The sequence below is a fragment of the Mugil cephalus genome, chromosome 24 (assembly GCF_022458985.1).
Source record: "Mugil cephalus isolate CIBA_MC_2020 chromosome 24, CIBA_Mcephalus_1.1, whole genome shotgun sequence".
Lineage (NCBI taxonomy): Eukaryota > Metazoa > Chordata > Actinopteri > Mugiliformes > Mugilidae > Mugil > Mugil cephalus.
The window spans coordinates 475007-494209 of NC_061793.1; the positions used below are offsets into that span (position 1 = coordinate 475007).

A 19203-nucleotide genomic window follows, 5' to 3' on the forward strand; every position below is an offset into this window, starting at 1 on the left:
GTTTTGTTTAAAAGTTAGCAACTATAACAGTCAATTAAAGTCAGATAACTTATATGAGTTATTATTATAAAATATTTTTTTGTAGTATTGATGCAGCTCTAGAAGATGGTAGTCTAGGAAGACTAGTCAATGATGACCACAACCATCCAAACTGCAAGATGCAGAAGGTCATCTCTGAAGGCAAGCCACACCTGTTTCTTTTTGCTCTGAGGGACATCAAACCTGGAGAAGAAATAACATATGACTATGGAGGAAATGACTGGCCTTGGAGGAAAAAGGTATCAAACTGAATAGCTGAAGGTCAATGTAAAAGTGTTGTTCAAACAAAATATTGTGTTTGCACTGGTTTAAGGTGCCTCACTCTTACACACTCTGTCAGGTCCAACCTTGTTGTGGGGACGCCGTTAACTGACTGATATTGACCCAGTTTAAGTACATTTATTGTGTCTTGTCTCCCCATAAACATGAACAAACACCATGTATGACCAGTGCCACTGAAATTAAACACAGTTTGATCTCTACTAGATACACCAGATGATGCTCATTAGTTAAATTCCCCTTACCATGCACTACTATTGCTTGTTTCCAAGTCTAATGGTTCATGCAGAGCTACAGTAGGCAACATAAAATATGACATAAAGTCAGAGCCACCTTGAACCTAACAAAATTGCTCAACAATCATTACTGTTGTCTTGTGAGTCTGCTTACGGTTACTGTTGTTGGACTGAAATACTGTTGCTGCTTGAACCTACTCAATAGTAATGTGGAAACTCATTTTTCAGGCTGGAGGACAATCAACCGTCACTGAGGTTACTGAAGCTGATATCTCCACAGCAATAAAGCAGCATCCTCAGAAGTCTTCTGTGTCCCCAGATGAGGTACTACACTGCATTTAATGGTTTTATTTGTATATTTGTACTCCTAAAGTATTTCCTGTTTGATCATATCGTGAAGTGAGGTTATTTGAGGTGTTACTCTGAAGTCATAAGTATGCTGTCAAGCACATTCTGGGTTTTGTGTTTTCATGGGGTCCAGTAGTTTTGAGGAGACCATTGTTTAGCTGCAACCACCCCCACTCTTACACACTCTGTCAGGTCCAACCTTGTTGTGGGGACGCCGTTAACTGACTGATATTGACCCAGTTTAAGTACATTTATTGTGTCTTGTCTCCCCATAAACATGAACAAACACCATGTATGACCAGTGCCACTGAAATTAAACACAGTTTGATCTCTACTAGATACGCCAGATGATGCTCATTAGTTAAATTCCCCTTACCATGCACTACTATTGCTTGTTTCCAAGTCTAATGGTTCATGCAGAGCTACAGTAGGCAACATAAAATATGACATAAAGTCAGAGCCACCTTGAACCTAACAAATTGCTCAACAATCATTACTGTTGTCTTGTGAGTCTGCTTACGGTTACTGTTGTTGGACTGAAATACTGTTGCTGCTTGAACCTACTCAATAGTAATGTGGAACTCATTTTTCAGGCTGGAGGACAATCAACCGTCACTGAGGTTACTGAAGCTGATATCTCCACAGCCAGAAATCAGCATCCTCAGAAGTCTTCTGTGTCCCCAGATGAGGTACTACACTGCATTTAATGGTTTTATTTGTATATTTGTACTCCTAAAGTATTTCCTGTTTGATCATATCGTGAAGTGAGGTTATTTGAGGTGTTACTCTGAAGTCATAAGTATGCTGTCAAGCACATTCTGGGTTTTGTGTTTTCATGGGGTCCAGTAGTTTTGAGGAGACCGTTGTTTAGCTGTAACCACCCCCACTCTTACACACTCTGTCAGGTCCAACCTTGTTGTGGGGATGCCGTTAACTGACTGATATTTACCCAGTTTAAGTACATTTATTGTGTCTTGTCTCCCCATAAACATGAACAAACACCATGTATGACCAGTGCCACTGAAATTAAACACAGTTTGATCTCTACTAGATACACCAGATGATGCTCATTAGTTAAATTCCCCTTACCATGCACTACTATTGCTTGTTTCCAAGTCTAATGGTTCATGCAGAGCTACAGTAGGCAACATAAAATATGACATAAAGTCAGAGCCACCTTGAACCTAACAAAATTGCTCAACAATCATTACTGTTGTCTTGTGAGTCTGCTTACGGTTACTGTTGTTGGACTGAAATACTGTTGCTGCTTGAACCTACTCAATAGTAATGTGGAACTCATTTTTCAGGCTGGAGGACAATCAACCATGACTGAGGTTACTGAAGCTGATATCTCCACAGCCAGAAATCAGCATCCTCAGAAGTCTTCTGTGTCCCCAGATGAGGTACTACACTGCATTTAATGGTTTTATTTGTATATTTGTACTCCTAAAGTATTTCCTGTTTGATCATATCGTGAAGTGAGGTTATTTGAGGTGTTACTCTGAAGTCATAAGTATGCTGTCAAGCACATTCTGGGTTTTGTGTTTTCATGGGGTCCAGTAGTTTTGAGGAGACCATTGTTTAGCTGCAACCACCCCCACTCTTACACACTCTGTCAGGTCCAACCTTGTTGTGGGGACGCCGTTTAACTGACTGATATTGACCCAGTTTAAGTACATTTATTGTGTCTTGTCTCCCCATAAACATGAACAAACACAATGTATGACCAGTGCCACTGAAATTAAACACAGTTTGATCTCTACTAGATACACCAGATGATGCTCATTAGTTAAATTCCCCTTACCATGCACTACTATTGCTTGTTTCCAAGTCTAATGGTTCATGCAGAGCTACAGTAGGCAACATAAAATATGACATAAAGTCAGAGCCACCTTGAACCTAACAAAATTGCTCAACAATCATTACTGTTGTCTTGTGAGTCTGCTTACGGTTACTGTTGTTGGACTGAAATACTGTTGCTGCTTGAACTACTCAATAGTAATGTGGAACTCATTTTTCAGGCTGGAGGACAATCAACCGTCACTGAGGTTACTGAAGCTGATATCTCCACAGCCAGAAAGCAGCATCCTCAGAAGTCTTCTGTGTCCCCAGATGAGGTACTACACTGCATTTAATGGTTTTATTTGTATATTTGTACTCCTAAAGTATTTCCTGTTTGATCATATCGTGAAGTGAGGTTATTTGAGGTGTTACTCTGAAGTCATAAGTATGCTGTCAAGCACATTCTGGGTTTTGTGTTTTCATGGGGTCCAGTAGTTTTGAGGAGACCATTGTTTAGCTGCAACCACCCCCACTCTTACACACTCTGTCAGGTCCAACCTTGTTGTGGGGACGCCGTTAACTGACTGATATTGACCCAGTTTAAGTACATTTATTGTGTCTTGTCTCCCCATAAACATGAACAAACACCATGTATGACCAGTGCCACTGAAATTAAACACAGTTTGATCTCTACTAGATACACCAGATGATGCTCATTAGTTAAATTCCCCTTACCATGCACTACTATTGCTTGTTTCCAAGTCTAATGGTTCATGCAGAGCTACAGTAGGCAACATAAAATATGACATAAAGTCAGAGCCACCTTGAACCTAACAAAATTGCTCAACAATCATTACTGTTGTCTTGTGAGTCTGCTTACGGTTACTGTTGTTGGACTGAAATACTGTTGCTGCTTGAACCTACTCAATAGTAATGTGGAACTCATTTTTCAGGCTGGAGGACAATCAACCGTCACTGAGGTTACTGAAGCTGATATCTCCACAGCCAGAAAGCAGCATCCTCAGAAGTCTTCTGTGTCCCCAGATGAGGTACTACACTGCATTTAATGGTTTTATTTGTATATTTGTACTCCTAAAGTATTTCCTGTTTGATCATATCGTGAAGTGAGGTTATTTGAGGTGTTACTCTGAAGTCATAAGTATGCTGTCAAGCACATTCTGGGTTTTGTGTTTTCATGGGGTCCAGTAGTTTTGAGGAGACCATTGTTTAGCTGCAACCACCCCCACTCTTACACACTCTGTCAGGTCCAACCTTGTTGTGGGGACGCCGTTAACTGACTGATATTGACCCAGTTTAAGTACATTTATTGTGTCTTGTCTCCCCATAAACATGAACAAACACCATGTTATGACCAGTGCCACTGAAATTAAACACAGTTTGATCTCTACTAGATACACCAGATGATGCTCATTAGTTAAATTCCCCTTACCATGCACTACTATTGCTTGTTTCCAAGTCTAATGGTTCATGCAGAGCTACAGTAGGCAACATAAAATATGACATAAAGTCAGAGCCACCTTGAACCTAACAAAATTGCTCAACAATCATTACTGTTGTCTTGTGAGTCTGCTTACGGTTACTGTTGTTGGACTGAAATACTGTTGCTGCTTGAACCTACTCAATAGTAATGTGGAACTCATTTTTCAGGCTGGAGGACAATCAACCGTCACTGAGGTTACTGAAGCTGATATCTCCACAGCCAGAAAGCAGCATCCTCAGAAGTCTTCTGTGTCCCCAGATGAGGTACTACACTGCATTTAATGTTTTTATTTGTATATTTGTACTCCTAAAGTATTTCCTGTTTGATCATATCGTGAAGTGAGGTTATTTGAGGTGTTACTCTGAAGTCATAAGTATGCTGTCAAGCACATTCTGGGTTTTGTGTTTTCATGGGGTCCAGTAGTTTTGAGGAGACCGTTGTTTAGCTGTAACCACCCCCACTCTTACACACTCTGTCAGGTCCAACCTTGTTGTGGGGATGCCGTTAACTGACTGATATTTACCCAGTTTAAGTACATTTATTGTGTCTTGTCTCCCCATAAACATGAACAAACACCATGTATGACCACTGCCACTGAAATTAAACACAGTTTGATCTCTACTAGATACACCAGATGTTTCTCATAGCTTAAATTCCCCCTGCCATGCACTACTATTGCTTGTTTCCAAGTCTAATGGTTCATGCAGAGCTACAGTAGGCAACATAAAATATGACATAAAGTCAGAGCCACCTTGAACCTAACAAAATTGCTCAACAATCATTACTGTTGTCTTGTGAGTCTGCTTACGGTTACTGTTGTTGGACTGAAATACTGTTGCTGCTTGAACCTACTCAATAGTAATGTGGAACTCATTTTTCAGGCTGGAGGACAATCAACCGTCACTGAGGTTACTGAAGCTGATATCTCCACAGCCAGAAAGCAGCATCCTCAGAAGTCTTCTGTGTCCCCAGATGAGGTACTACACTGCATTTAATGGTTTTATTTGTATATTTGTACTCCTAAAGTATTTCCTGTTTGATCATATCGTGAAGTGAGGTTATTTGAGGTGTTACTCTGAAGTCATAAGTATGCTGTCAAGCACATTCTGGGTTTTGTGTTTTCATGGGGTCCAGTAGTTTTGAGGAGACCGTTGTTTAGCTGTAACCACCCCCACTCTTACACACTCTGTCAGGTCCAACCTTGTTGTGGGGACGCCGTTAACTGACTGATATTGACCCAGTTTAAGTACATTTATTGTGTCTTGTCTCCCCATAAACATGAACAAACACCATGTATGACCAGTGCCACTGAAATTAAACACAGTTTGATCTCTACTAGATACACCAGATTGATGCTCATTAGTTAAATTCCCCTTACCATGCACTACTATTGCTTGTTTCCAAGTCTAATGGTTCATGCAGAGCTACAGTAGGCAACATAAAATATGACATAAAGTCAGAGCCACCTTGAACCTAACAAAATTGCTCAACAATCATTACTGTTGTCTTGTGAGTCTGCTTACGGTTACTGTTGTTGGACTGAAATACTGTTGCTGCTTGAACCTACTCAATAGTAATGTGGAACTCATTTTTCAGGCTGGAGGACAATCAACCGTCACTGAGGTTACTGAAGCTGATATCTCCACAGCCAGAAAGCAGCATCCTCAGAAGTCTTCTGTGTCCCCAGATGAGGTACTACACTGCATTTAATGGTTTTATTTGTATATTTGTACTCCTAAAGTATTTCCTGTTTGATCATATCGTGAAGTGAGGTTATTTGAGGTGTTACTCTGAAGTCATAAGTATGCTGTCAAGCACATTCTGGGTTTTGTGTTTTCATGGGGTCCAGTAGTTTTGAGGAGACCGTTGTTTAGCTGTAACCACCCCACTCTTACACACTCTGTCAGGTCCAACCTTGTTGTGGGGACGCCGTTAACTGACTGATATTTACCCAGTTTAAGTACATTTATTGTGTCTTGTCTCCCCATAAACATGAACAAACACCATGTATGACCAGTGCCACTGAAATTAAACACAGTTTGATCTCTACTAGATACACCAGATGATGCTCATTAGTTAAATTCCCCTTACCATGCACTACTATTGCTTGTTTCCAAGTCTAATGGTTCATGCAGAGCTACAGTAGGCAACATAAAATATGACATAAAGTCAGAGCCACCTTGAACCTAACAAAATTGCTCAACAATCATTACTGTTTCTTGTGAGTCTGCTTACGGTTACTGTTGTTGGACTGAAATACTGTTGCTGCTTGAACCTACTCAATAGTAATGTGGAACTCATTTTTCAGGCTGGAGGACAATCAACCATGACTGAGGTTACTGAAGCTGATATCTCCACAGCCAGAAAGCAGCATCCTCAGAAGTCTTCTGTGTCCCCAGATGAGGTACTACACTGCATTTAATGGTTTTATTTGTATATTTGTACTCCTAAAGTATTTCCTGTTTGATCATATCGTGAAGTGAGGTTATTTGAGGTGTTACTCTGAAGTCATAAGTATGCTGTCAAGCACATTCTGGGTTTTGTGTTTTCATGGGGTCCAGTAGTTTTGAGGAGACCATTGTTTAGCTGCAACCCACCCCACTCTTACACACTCTGTCAGGTCCAACCTTGTTGTGGGGACGCCGTTAACTGACTGATATTGACCCAGTTTAAGTACATTTATTGTGTCTTGTCTCCCCATAAACATGAACAAACACCATGTATGACCAGTGCCACTGAAATTAAACACAGTTTGATCTCTACTAGATACACCAGATGATGCTCATTAGTTAAATTCCCCTTACCATGCACTACTATTGCTTGTTTCCAAGTCTAATGGTTCATGCAGAGCTACAGTAGGCAACATAAAATATGACATAAAGTCAGAGCCACCTTGAACCTAACAAAATTGCTCAACAATCATTACTGTTGTCTTGTGAGTCTGCTTACGGTTACTGTTGTTGGACTGAAATACTGTTGCTGCTTGAACCTACTCAATAGTAATGTGGAACTCATTTTTCAGGCTGGAGGACAATCAACCGTCACTGAGGTTACTGAAGCTGATATCTCCACAGCCAGAAAGCAGCATCCTCAGAAGTCTTCTGTGTCCCCAGATGAGGTACTACACTGCATTTAATGGTTTTATTTTGTATATTTGTACTCCTAAAGTATTTCCTGTTTGATCATATCGTGAAGTGAGGTTATTTGAGGTGTTACTCTGAAGTCATAAGTATGCTGTCAAGCACATTCTGGGTTTTGTGTTTTCATGGGGTCCAGTAGTTTTGAGGAGACCATTGTTTAGCTGTAACCACCCCCACTCTTACACACTCTGTCAGGTCCAACCTTGTTGTGGGGATGCCGTTAACTGACTGATATTTACCCAGTTTAAGTACATTTATTGTGTCTTGTCTCCCCATAAACATGAACAAACACCATGTATGACCAGTGCCACTGAAATTAAACACAGTTTGATCTCTACTAGATACACCAGATGATGCTCATTAGTTAAATTCCCCTTACCATGCACTACTATTGCTTGTTTCCAAGTCTAATGGTTCATGCAGAGCTACAGTAGGCAACATAAAATATGACATAAAGTCAGAGCCACCTTGAACCTAACAAAATTGCTCAACAATCATTACTGTTGTCTTGTGAGTCTGCTTACGGTTACTGTTGTTGGACTGAAATACTGTTGCTGCTTGAACCTACTCAATAGTAATGTGGAACTCATTTTTCAGGCTGGAGGACAATCAACCGTCACTGAGGTTACTGAAGCTGATATCTCCACAGCCAGAAAGCAGCATCCTCAGAAGTCTTCTGTGTCCCCAGATGAGGTACTACACTGCATTTAATGGTTTTATTTGTATATTTGTACTCCTAAAGTATTTCCTGTTTGATCATATCGTGAAGTGAGGTTATTTGAGGTGTTACTCTGAAGTCATAAGTATGCTGTCAAGCACATTCTGGGTTTTGTGTTTTCATGGGGTCCAGTAGTTTTGAGGAGACCATTGTTTAGCTGTAACCACCCCCACTCTTACACACTCTGTCAGGTCCAACCTTGTTGTGGGGATGCCGTTAACTGACTGATATTTACCCAGTTTAAGTACATTTATTGTGTCTTGTCTCCCCATAAACATGAACAAACACCATGTATGACCACTGCCACTGAAATTAAACACAGTTTGATCTCTACTAGATACACCAGATGTTTCTCATAGCTTAAATTCCCCCTGCCATGCACTACTATTGCTTGTTTCCAAGTCTAATGGTTCATGCAGAGCTACAGTAGGCAACATAAAATATGACATAAAGTCAGAGCCACCTTGAACCTAACAAAATTGCTCAACAATCATTACTGTTGTCTTGTGAGTCTGCTTACGGTTACTGTTGTTGGACTGAAATACTGTTGCTGCTTGAACCTACTCAATAGTAATGTGGAACTCATTTTTCAGGCTGGAGGACAATCAACCGTCACTGAGGTTACTGAAGCTGATATCTCCACAGCCAGAAAGCAGCATCCTCAGAAGTCTTCTGTGTCCCCAGATGAGGTACTACACTGCATTTAATGGTTTTATTTGTATATTTGTACTCCTAAAGTATTTCCTGTTTGATCATATCGTGAAGTGAGGTTATTGAGGTGTTACTCTGAAGTCATAAGTATGCTGTCAAGCACATTCTGGGTTTTGTGTTTTCATGGGGTCCAGTAGTTTTGAGGAGACCATTGTTTAGCTGCAACCACCCCCACTCTTACACACTCTGTCAGGTCCAACCTTGTTGTGGGGACGCCGTTAACTGACTGATATTGACCCAGTTTAAGTACATTTATTGTGTCTTGTCTCCCCATAAACATGAACAAACACCATGTATGACCAGTGCCACTGAAATTAAACACAGTTTGATCTCTACTAGATACACCAGATGATGCTCATTAGTTAAATTCCCCTTACCATGCACTACTATTGCTTGTTTCCAAGTCTAATGGTTCATGCAGAGCTACAGTAGGCAACATAAAATATGACATAAAGTCAGAGCCACCTTGAACCTAACAAAATTGCTCAACAATCATTACTGTTGTCTTGTGAGTCTGCTTACGGTTACTGTTGTTGGACTGAAATACTGTTGCTGCTTGAACCTACTCAATAGTAATGTGGAACTCATTTTTCAGGCTGGAGGACAATCAACCGTCACTGAGGTTACTGAAGCTGATATCTCCACAGCCAGAAAGCAGCATCCTCAGAAGTCTTCTGTGTCCCCAGATGAGGTACTACACTGCATTTAATGGTTTTTATTTGTATATTTGTACTCCTAAAGTATTTTCTGTTTGATCATATCGTGAAGTGAGGTTATTTGAGGTGTTACTCTGAAGTCATAAGTATGCTGTCAAGCACATTCTGGGTTTTGTGTTTTCATGGGGTCCAGTAGTTTTGAGGAGACCATTGTTTAGCTGCAACCACCCCCACTCTTACACACTCTGTCAGGTCCAACCTTGTTGTGGGGACGCCGTTAACTGACTGATATTGACCCAGTTTAAGTACATTTATTGTGTCTTGTCTCCCCATAAACATGAACAAACACCATGTATGACCAGTGCCACTGAAATTAAACACAGTTTGATCTCTACTAGATACACCAGATGATGCTCATTAGTTAAATTCCCCTTACCATGCACTACTATTGCTTGTTTCCAAGTCTAATGGTTCATGCAGAGCTACAGTAGGCAACATAAAATATGACATAAAGTCAGAGCCACCTTGAACCTAACAAAATTGCTCAACAATCATTACTGTTGTCTTGTGAGTCTGCTTACGGTTACTGTTGTTGGACTGAAATACTGTTGCTGCTTGAACCTACTCAATAGTAATGTGGAACTCATTTTCAGGCTGGAGGACAATCAACCGTCACTGAGGTTACTGAAGCTGATATCTCCACAGCCAGAAAGCAGCATCCTCAGAAGTCTTCTGTGTCCCCAGATGAGGTACTACACTGCATTTAATGGTTTTATTTGTATATTTGTACTCCTAAAGTATTTCCTGTTTGATCATATCGTGAAGTGAGGTTATTTGAGGTGTTACTCTGAAGTCATAAGTATGCTGTCAAGCACATTCTGGGTTTTGTGTTTTCATGGGGTCCAGTAGTTTTGAGGAGACCGTTGTTTAGCTGTAACCACCCCCACTCTTACACACTCTGTCAGGTCCAACCTTGTTGTGGGGATGCCGTTAACTGACTGATTATTTACCCAGTTTAAGTACATTTATTGTGTCTTGTCTCCCCATAAACATGAACAAACACCATGTATGACCACTGCCACTGAAATTAAACACAGTTTGATCTTACTAGATACACCAGATGTTTCTCATAGCTTAAATTCCCCCTGCCATGCACTACTATTGCTTGTTTCCAAGTCTAATGGTTCATGCAGAGCTACAGTAGGCAACATAAAATATGACATAAAGTCAGAGCCACCTTGAACCTAACAAAATTGCTCAACAATCATTACTGTTGTCTTGTGAGTCTGCTTACGGTTACTGTTGTTGGACTGAAATACTGTTGCTGCTTGAACCTACTCAATAGTAATGTGGAACTCATTTTTCAGGCTGGAGGACAATCAACCGTCACTGAGGTTACTGAAGCTGATATCTCCACAGCAATAAAGCAGCATCCTCAGAAGTCTTCTGTGTCCCCAGATGAGGTACTACACTGCATTTAATGGTTTTATTTGTATATTTGTACTCCTAAAGTATTTCCTGTTTGATCATATCGTGAAGTGAGGTTATTTGAGGTGTTACTCTGAAGTCATAAGTATGCTGTCAAGCACATTCTGGGTTTTGTGTTTTCATGGGGTCCAGTAGTTTTGAGGAGACCATTGTTTAGCTGCAACCACCCCCACTCTTACACACTCTGTCAGGTCCAACCTTGTTGTGGGGACGCCGTTAACTGACTGATATTGACCCAGTTTAAGTACATTTATTGTGTCTTGTCTCCCCATAAACATGAACAAACACCATGTATGACCAGTGCCACTGAAATTAAACACAGTTTGATCTCTACTAGATACACCAGATGATGCTCATTAGTTAAATTCCCCTTACCATGCACTACTATTGCTTGTTTCCAAGTCTAATGGTTCATGCAGCACACAGTGCCCTTAAAACATGAACATACATCATAGATAGTGAAGTAAAGTCAACGCTTAAACACTATTTTGGAATTTAAAATATTATGTATTGAAATGCAATTAATATATCTACATTATATCAGTGATGAATCTGCAACCGTATAATCATGGTTTTAAGTCTTATGTAATTCTGAGTGCCCACATTTGTTTTGGACTTTCCAGACTTCATTTGCAAATTCTGACGATTCCAACCTCTCCAAACAAGACCAAGATTCGATTCCAAAACTGAGGAGGACCAAAAGCATACAGGTAAACAACAAACACATAATATACACTAATGCACACTAATGCATTTTTGTTAACATTTCTTTTCTGGTAGTGTGAGAAAATGTGCAAAGTATATTGTAAGTTATTTACTGACTTTAGTTACATTTTCTCTTCTTAAGATATACAACCGGATAGATTTTGATTCAGATGAGCTTTTTGACCCAAGCTCAGATGACAGTGAAGAAGAATATGTTCCTCACACTTGTGATGATGACTCAGACGGTACAGACACTAGTGACATAATTGAGCATGATCACCAGAAGGATAGCATTCTCGGATGCCTTGAAAGAACAGTGGATAACTTCAGAGACGGCGGCAGAACACCAACAGAATTCAGTGATGATTCATCAAAACAGAGCCTTAACAGGGGGCGCTCTCTCCTACGAAAAGAAATCGGCTTGGTTGTGAGTCGTAAAAGAAAGTCTTCCAACAGTGTATCTTGGCCTACAGCACGATCCAGCAATGGACAGTCATCAAAACAGAGTCAAAAAGGAACCATGGAAGCCCCATTGGAAAACACATCAGCACCTGGAGCGCTGAAACTCTTGCAAAACTCAAAAACAGATCTTGTCCACAATCTTCCTGATAGGGCTTCTTCCTCACATGATGGCATGGGTCTTCCCATAGTTGCTGTTTGTAAAAAGGAAGATGGGTCAAGACTGTACAACAAAAAGCAGTACTGCTTGTACTGTAAGATGGGAGTTGGAAAAATGGCAAGGCATCTAGAGCGTGCACATCACAACAAGCCTGAGGTTGCACAAGCTCTGTCCTTCCCAAAAGGCTCCAAGGAACGAAGAATGCACCTGGATCATTTGAGAAATAGGGGAAACTTTGCTCACAATGTTGAAGTACTCAATACTGGCATGGGAGATCTTGTTCCTCGCAAGCAACCAAAAAAGGATTCCCAAGCACGGAATTTCCTGCATTGTATATACTGTCAAGGCTTTTTTGCAAAGAAACTACTTTGGCGGCACATGATTGATCTGCAAGTTTAAGCCTGGTGCGCCAAAAAAACCTGGCAAAACCCGTGTCCAAGCTCTCTGTGCATTTGCCACACCACCACCACCAGGAGTCAAAGTAGAATTTTGGAAACTACTGAACAACATGGTTCAAGATGACGTTTATTCTGCAGTCAAATATGATGTCTGTATCATGGAATATGGTGAGCATCTGTATAACCGACTTGGATATGATGTTGGAAAACATGAATACATTCGTCAGAAACTACGAGAGCTGGGAAGACTTTTGATATGTTCAAGAAAGATCACTCCGTTAAAGACCATTCAAGACCACATCCAACCTGCAAATTTCATGCATGTTGTGGAAGCAGTGAAACAAGTGGCAGGCCATGACAGTGAAACAAATACATACATGCGTCCAAGTCTTGCTCTCAAAATTGGACATAGTTTGACAAAGATTTCAATGCTTGTGGAGAGCCGTGAGAATGTACTGAACAACTACAGTGCAGCAAAAGATGCTCGTACATTTCGCAGAATATATGAAACCAGATGGAATGAAATGGTATCAGCTGCATCACTGAGAACCCTTCAGGAATCTAAGTGGAATGCCCCTCTTTTGCTACCTTTCACAAAAGATGTGCAGACTCTTCATTCTTATTTAGATGAGCAGCAACAACAAATTCTCAGCGAGCTGTCCACAGACACGTCCTCCCAGACATGGGGACAATTGACAAAGATCACTCTGACTCAAGTCATTTTGTTTAATCGACGAAGAGCAGGGGAGGTGTCAAAAATGCCCCTTTCTGCATATCTGTCAAAAAATCCATCTGACCCTCTGGAAGATGTGAATCTAGTCCTCTCTGAACTTGAAAAGAAACTGTGTCAACACTTCAGGAGGGTAGAGATAAGGGGGAAAAGGGGAAGAAAAGTTCCTGTGCTTTTGACCCCATCGATGCAGCAAGCACTGGATATGCTTGTGAGCAAACGACAAGAATGTGGGGTTCCTCTGGAGAACATATACCTATTTGCAAGACCATCTGCTCTTACCTGCTACCGTGGGTCTGATTGCCTTCGACACTTTGCCAAGGCCTGTGGTGCAAAAACTCCTGAAAGTCTCACCTCTACAAAACTGCGCAAACAAACAGGAACTCTGTCTCAAGTACTCAACCTCAGTAATACAGAGTTGGATCAGTTAGCTGATTTTCTCGGCCATGATATAAGAGTGCATCGCCAGTTCTACAGACTTCCTGAGGGCACCCTCCAACTTGCCAAAATTAGCAAAGTACTCCTGTCGCTTGAAAAGGGACGTCTGGCAGAATTTAAGGGAAAGACTCTGGATGACATCAACATTGATCCTGAGGGTACTAATTATTCATCTTCATTACATTCCTGCTTAAAAGAAACAACAAGCAAATATACTGTGTTTTCTAGGCTATTATATTGTTGAAGTATGAAAAATTAATGTGTTGCATTTTGCCTTCACTAATAGTCATTCCCATTCCTTCTCCTCATCAAACATACAGAGAACGTGCATTTGGACAGTGACACAGAGGATGTTTTCGAGTCAGGCTCAGAAGGTGAGTTTTATATGGTCTCAGTTGTCACCATGATGCACTGAACGATTTTCATTTCTCTAGGGATGTCCCTTTCAAGTATTTTAAACTCAGATCTTAGTAGTATCCCTGCTCTTTTGTCACAAGACGTTATGTTATTAAAAGATTATTACAAATAACCATATTTTGTTAAGAATAAGTAGCTAATGGACATAGTATTCAGTATGCACAAACTCATAAAAGCAATTTTTTATGAGTGATTATATTAGACAACTCTAGATTAGGGCTGGGTATCGATTCAAGTTTCGAGAATTGATTCGATTCCGATTCTTAAGATCCAGAATCAATTATTTCGATTCGATCCGCTATTGGGACAGTAACCTGGTGTATTATTTAAAATATAGCATTAAGAATTCACCCAAAAGCTGCTGCAATACAATGCACTTTTATTAAATCTTTAAGAGTATAAAGTACGCAAATAAATAGCCTAAAAATAAATAAATGAATAAAAATAAAATCTCTGCTTGGACTTTTTTAAATTTCTACCTCATTATTATCGAACTAAAAAGAACAGAGAAGGTCCAGATTTATCACTTTATTTATTATTATGGAAATGTCTTTGTTTACCAGGCCCCGCACTGTGTTTGGATTCATTGCCTCTGATTTTCTTCAAACTGCTAGGTCCTCCTCGGTATATATTTATATATATCAATCTTTGGACGTAGGAATCGATCTATGGGAATTAAAATGAGAATCAATTTAAAATCGGCGGATCGATCTTTTCAACCAGCCCTACTCTGGATTAGATGCATCCATAACTAAAAGCTGAATAAATACAGCTATGAATAAAAACAATTTTGACAGTGATGAAAACTAAGGAATAAGTGATGGAATTATGTTGGTACTGTGGTTTTTATTGCCTCAAAAATTGATAACTTAATAATTACTATACTTCTTGTTTAAAGAGAGACAGTCCACATCCAGCCATAGAGAGAACAAGACCACAGAGCCCCATGGAAGCCATAATGAAGAAGCACCACAGGAAGACGGCATGACACTTCCACCACCCTGTCACCGCAAGTCATCAAAAAGTGAAAGAGGTAAAGTTTTAAGATTAAAACTCTTCCAGTGTTGATGTTTTATTTCCCTTTTATATACAGCAACATAGTTTTAAATATGCACATATTCACTTCTTTTTTAACCCCTTAACATTCCGGCCTTTTTTCAGAAAAATGCCTATTTAGGACATACCCAAAGTAAATTGAATGCTGTTCATGAACAGTTTGGCGCTCATGCATGATCTTGGGCTCTTTTGAAAGCTAAGACTCTGACGTTTCTATCACAAAAGAATCCCTCTAAGTGGTATTGTTCTTGAGGAATCTAGGCTGACACACAGTTAAAAAAAAACTTTTTTCGGGGGGGTCGTCTGATTTTTTTTGCTATCTGTTGACTTCAGAGGAAACTGAGGACCCAGGGAAACTAGATAACACAAGATTATGAGAGAATAAAGTCTTACATATTTCCAGTTCAAATTATATATAAAAATGACCAAAAATGAGTTTATTATAGCCTTTTTTCTAAGTGTATAACCAGGAGTACTGTAACTGTACTGTTTGAATGAAAAGGCCATAACTTTTGAATACTTCAACATACAATCATAATCTTGGTGTCCACTGAAAGGTGACACTCAGGGGAATCATATTTTACAGTTAATAGGTAACTGGTACAGAATTGGTGAAGTAAAATCACATCGTCTCTGAGCCCCTTGAACGCAACTCTTCCGGGTCTTGACGTGTGCCGATCTTTGGAGCAGCTCATTGACTACAAGAAACGCCCGTCATCGGCTGCGCTCTCTGCTATTGGCTCAGTCTGTGGCTGAAAGAATGGGGGAGGGGCTTCTCTCCAGCTCTGACTCTCATTGGCTTCTGAAGGCCGGTGACGGCTCATACTTGCTTATTTTTTGATAAAACAGAAGATTTCGACGTATTTCTGTCTTCGTCCAACACATTGAAACAGCTGTTCGTGGACTTTTATCAACCTAAAGTAGTTTTTGAACTGAAAATACGATGACGAATAACAGTTAGGACCCTTAGCGATACAAACGGAGCGTTTTGATCCGGATAATATTGATTGTTGGATCGATATGAGGCTTTTATGGTGAATTTATGCTTGTTTCTCGCTTTTTTTGTTTTTGAACAAAATGTGTTGGTCGTGTCGGCTGTGTTGGTTCAATCCTATAATCACTGAAATCAGGAGAAAACGAGCTTTCCAACGATATATAGCATGTAGCATTTACTCAAACACAGCTCACGTAGAGAGCTGTGTTTGATAAGATAAGATAAAGATAAGTAATGGACTTAGTCAAGCTATCTACAGCTTAAAGATCTGTGAATTAGGACCACCATAGCCCACAACATGCAGTACAGCTTAATCAGATTCATACTCATCTGTGATTGGAGATTCGGCATTCGTAAGACTCAAGAAGATAGGCTTCGACAGTAAAATTCGGTTAAAAACTCTGTTAAGCACTTGTGCGGTTGATGAGAAGCATTTTAAGTATTTGAAGTACTTAAGAATTATGAAGTTATTAAGAAATTGTTTTTATTATATCACAATTTATAACGTAATTATTTTTCTTCTTGTTTAAAGAGAGACGAGCCACATCCAGTCAGATAGAAGAGAACAACTCCACAAGACCAGATGCGAACCATGATAAAGCGGCACCAGAAAAAGCCAACATGACCTGTTCACCACCCTGTCACCGCAAGTCATCAAAAAATGAAAGAGGTAGTTTTAAGATCAGAATGTGTTACTGTTGGCTCTGTTTTATTGCCAGTATATCTAAATAATATGTTCACTCATCACTGACAATGTCTTTGTTGAAAAAAAGAGAAATGAACTTGTTTGTGAAGTCACCACCAAAAATGATCTGCACGCAGTGAATCAAAACTGACAAGTCTTTTAACTTGTGTAGTGCCCTATTACATTTCTTTGATATTTTAACAGTTGTATTTAAAAATTGTCCAATTATTCGGTATTGTGCTTAATACACTAATTATTATGAGAGAGCTTGCTTTGTTAAAGTACATGTTATTATACCAAAAAGTCCAAAACAATCAAATATTCTCCAGAATAAGGTGCTGTATGCTCAGAGGATATGCTGCACTCTGCAGTGCGGGATGTCCAGTATCTGCCTTTAGTAAGAGCATAAAAGGGTAAGGGACTGTAGAGCTCTCTGCAACTGCTGCATGCTAAGGTGATGTTTGGGACTCAATGCACTGTTGTAGCAGCTTGATTCAACATTAAATGCAGATGGCTTTGTTGAACCATGCTATTGGAGGACCTTTTTCTTCCCTGTTTCTACTTGCTTTGCACAGAGCTGCTTCCACATCATTTCTTGATTTTCCTTCACTACAGTTATACCAATCAAAGTATTGTTTACTCACCAATAACATTTGCATTGCAACATATGGAAATATTTGACTTTATTTGAGTTTATCTTTTCACAGGTCGCCAACCTTTCAAGCGAAGGACGTGGGAAAAAGAGGAGATACGTGCTGTTGAGAAACACATGATGTCCTTCATTACATCATGTCGTGTTCCAGGAAAAAGCGACTGTGATAAGTGCCTTCGACTCGAAAACAAAGCACTTAAAAACAGAAATTGGTTGGCCATAAAATTCTACATAAAGAATAGAATCACATCGCTAAAAAATAAAGTTTAAAGTAGACTGTTAATGTTCTGCTGTTATACCAGATACATGCTGTTATGTTAGATACATGCTGTTAAGTTACATGCTGCTAAGAGCAAGAACAAAGTTAGAAGTAATTGGTCAATTAGTCACCAGCTTTATTTTTTGGTATACAAGTAGTCCTGGACATAGAAACTGTGGAATCCGTGACTTATTTTTAGTTTATTTAATTTATTTATTTAGTTAATTCATTTTTTGTAAACACAGTTTAGTCTATTTCGTTGTTTACTTGTTGGTTAACTGGTAAATAAAAATACAGCAAAATAAAAGTTTGAACCAAAAGCTTAAGTTTACTGTTTTCACCTAACATTTTAAACACTTGATAATTACCAAACCAAAATTTATATCAAAACTGACAAGCTCCACTAATTACCATTCTACATTATTGCTGTATAGCACTCTTCTTAGCAGTCAAGGTGTTGAGGAACCCAGTAGTAAGTTTAACCTAACACTGTGTTAAATGGTACTCATAAAGGAAGAAGAACCAGAAAGTGTGTATATGTTGACCTCACGTGTTGCTAAATACCTGACAAGTCCTCAGAAGGTCGTTCCTGGTCTTGTCTGGGACCTCAACTTTGTCTGATTGATAATTTGAAGTGACAGCTGTGTTTATGCCCCCTTCAGGACACTACATGATTTTTTTCAGGGCTGTACAACCACCAGAAAAGGTGGATCCCACAATGGATGGTCTGGTCCGGTGACCCTACAATACAACAAAGACAAGGATGTGTGTGTGTGTGTGTGTGTGTGTGAAAATGTGTGAATTACAGTTAATGCAGAGCAGAGACAGACGTGACCACATTCAGAGTCTCACAGTTTAAATTCTGTACGTTTCACTGCTTTGATGAGCACATTGTGAGAAACACAACAAGTTTGTCTACAACTGTGGAAAACATCATGTGTGTAGAGTGTAAAACTGTGGCCGGGACGAGAAATTATAGATTATAATCTCAGAATATCTCCAGAAATGATCATGGTCATTGAACAGTGATCAAAACATGTTGACACACTAACACACAAGGCTTGTTTCTACAGCTTAAAGTTTAAATGTTTGGAAACAGACGTGATGTGAGTGTTTAATTATTATTATCTGACCTGGACATGAATGTGAACACGGTGATGAACCACAGAGGAGTAGTGATAACACACAGGAGAAATGAGCTTATAAAAATAAACCACTTTGCAAACGTCAGCCACAACATTATGACCACTGATGGGAGAAGTAAACAGCACTTAAACCATCTACTGTTTAATCTAATGTTCTGCTGGGAAACTCTTGGACCTGGTGTTCATTCATGTGGATGTGTTACTGTC

General features: G+C 39.7%; 1 protein-coding gene and 2 long non-coding RNA genes across 3 annotated transcripts in view; all 3 read left to right on the forward strand.

Moving 5' to 3' along the window:
- The window catches only part of LOC125003408, a 1489-nt gene extending 689 nt beyond the window's left edge, over positions 1 to 800 (forward strand). Inside the window, exons 3-4 of the long non-coding RNA XR_007112202.1 lie at positions 86 to 278; positions 783 to 800. This is a non-coding gene — a long non-coding RNA (uncharacterized LOC125003408). The remainder of the gene's footprint in view (positions 1 to 85; positions 279 to 782) is intronic.
- Positions 801 to 3004: 2204 nt separating this feature from the next.
- Positions 3005 to 10874, forward strand: LOC125003409. Its single transcript, XR_007112203.1, has 3 exons — positions 3005 to 3019; positions 6494 to 6589; positions 10778 to 10874. It is a non-coding gene; the product is annotated as an uncharacterized LOC125003409 (long non-coding RNA).
- Positions 10875 to 13434: 2560 nt separating this feature from the next.
- Positions 13435 to 18590, forward strand: LOC125003416. Its single transcript, XM_047577351.1, has 5 exons — positions 13435 to 13946; positions 14109 to 14162; positions 15104 to 15238; positions 16788 to 16925; positions 18514 to 18590. Exons 1-5 carry the CDS (start codon positions 13538 to 13540, stop codon positions 18588 to 18590), a joined length of 813 nt encoding a protein of 270 aa, XP_047433307.1. The 5' UTR covers positions 13435 to 13537.
- The last annotated feature ends 613 nt before the right edge of the window (positions 18591 to 19203 follow it).

What these genes read in the sequence shown, in the direction of transcription:
- LOC125003416 (XM_047577351.1), top strand. Translation starts at nt 13,538, where the DNA reads ATGCAGCAAGCACTGGATATGCTTGTGAGCAAACGACAAGAATGTGGG. An exon ending in CATCAACATTGATCCTGAGG is followed by an intron (nt 13,947 to 14,108) that starts GTACTAATTATT and finishes TCAAACATACAG; the next exon opens with AGAACGTGCATTTGGACAGT. An exon ending in TTTCGAGTCAGGCTCAGAAG is followed by an intron (nt 14,163 to 15,103) that starts GTGAGTTTTATA and finishes TCTTGTTTAAAG; the next exon opens with AGAGACAGTCCACATCCAGC.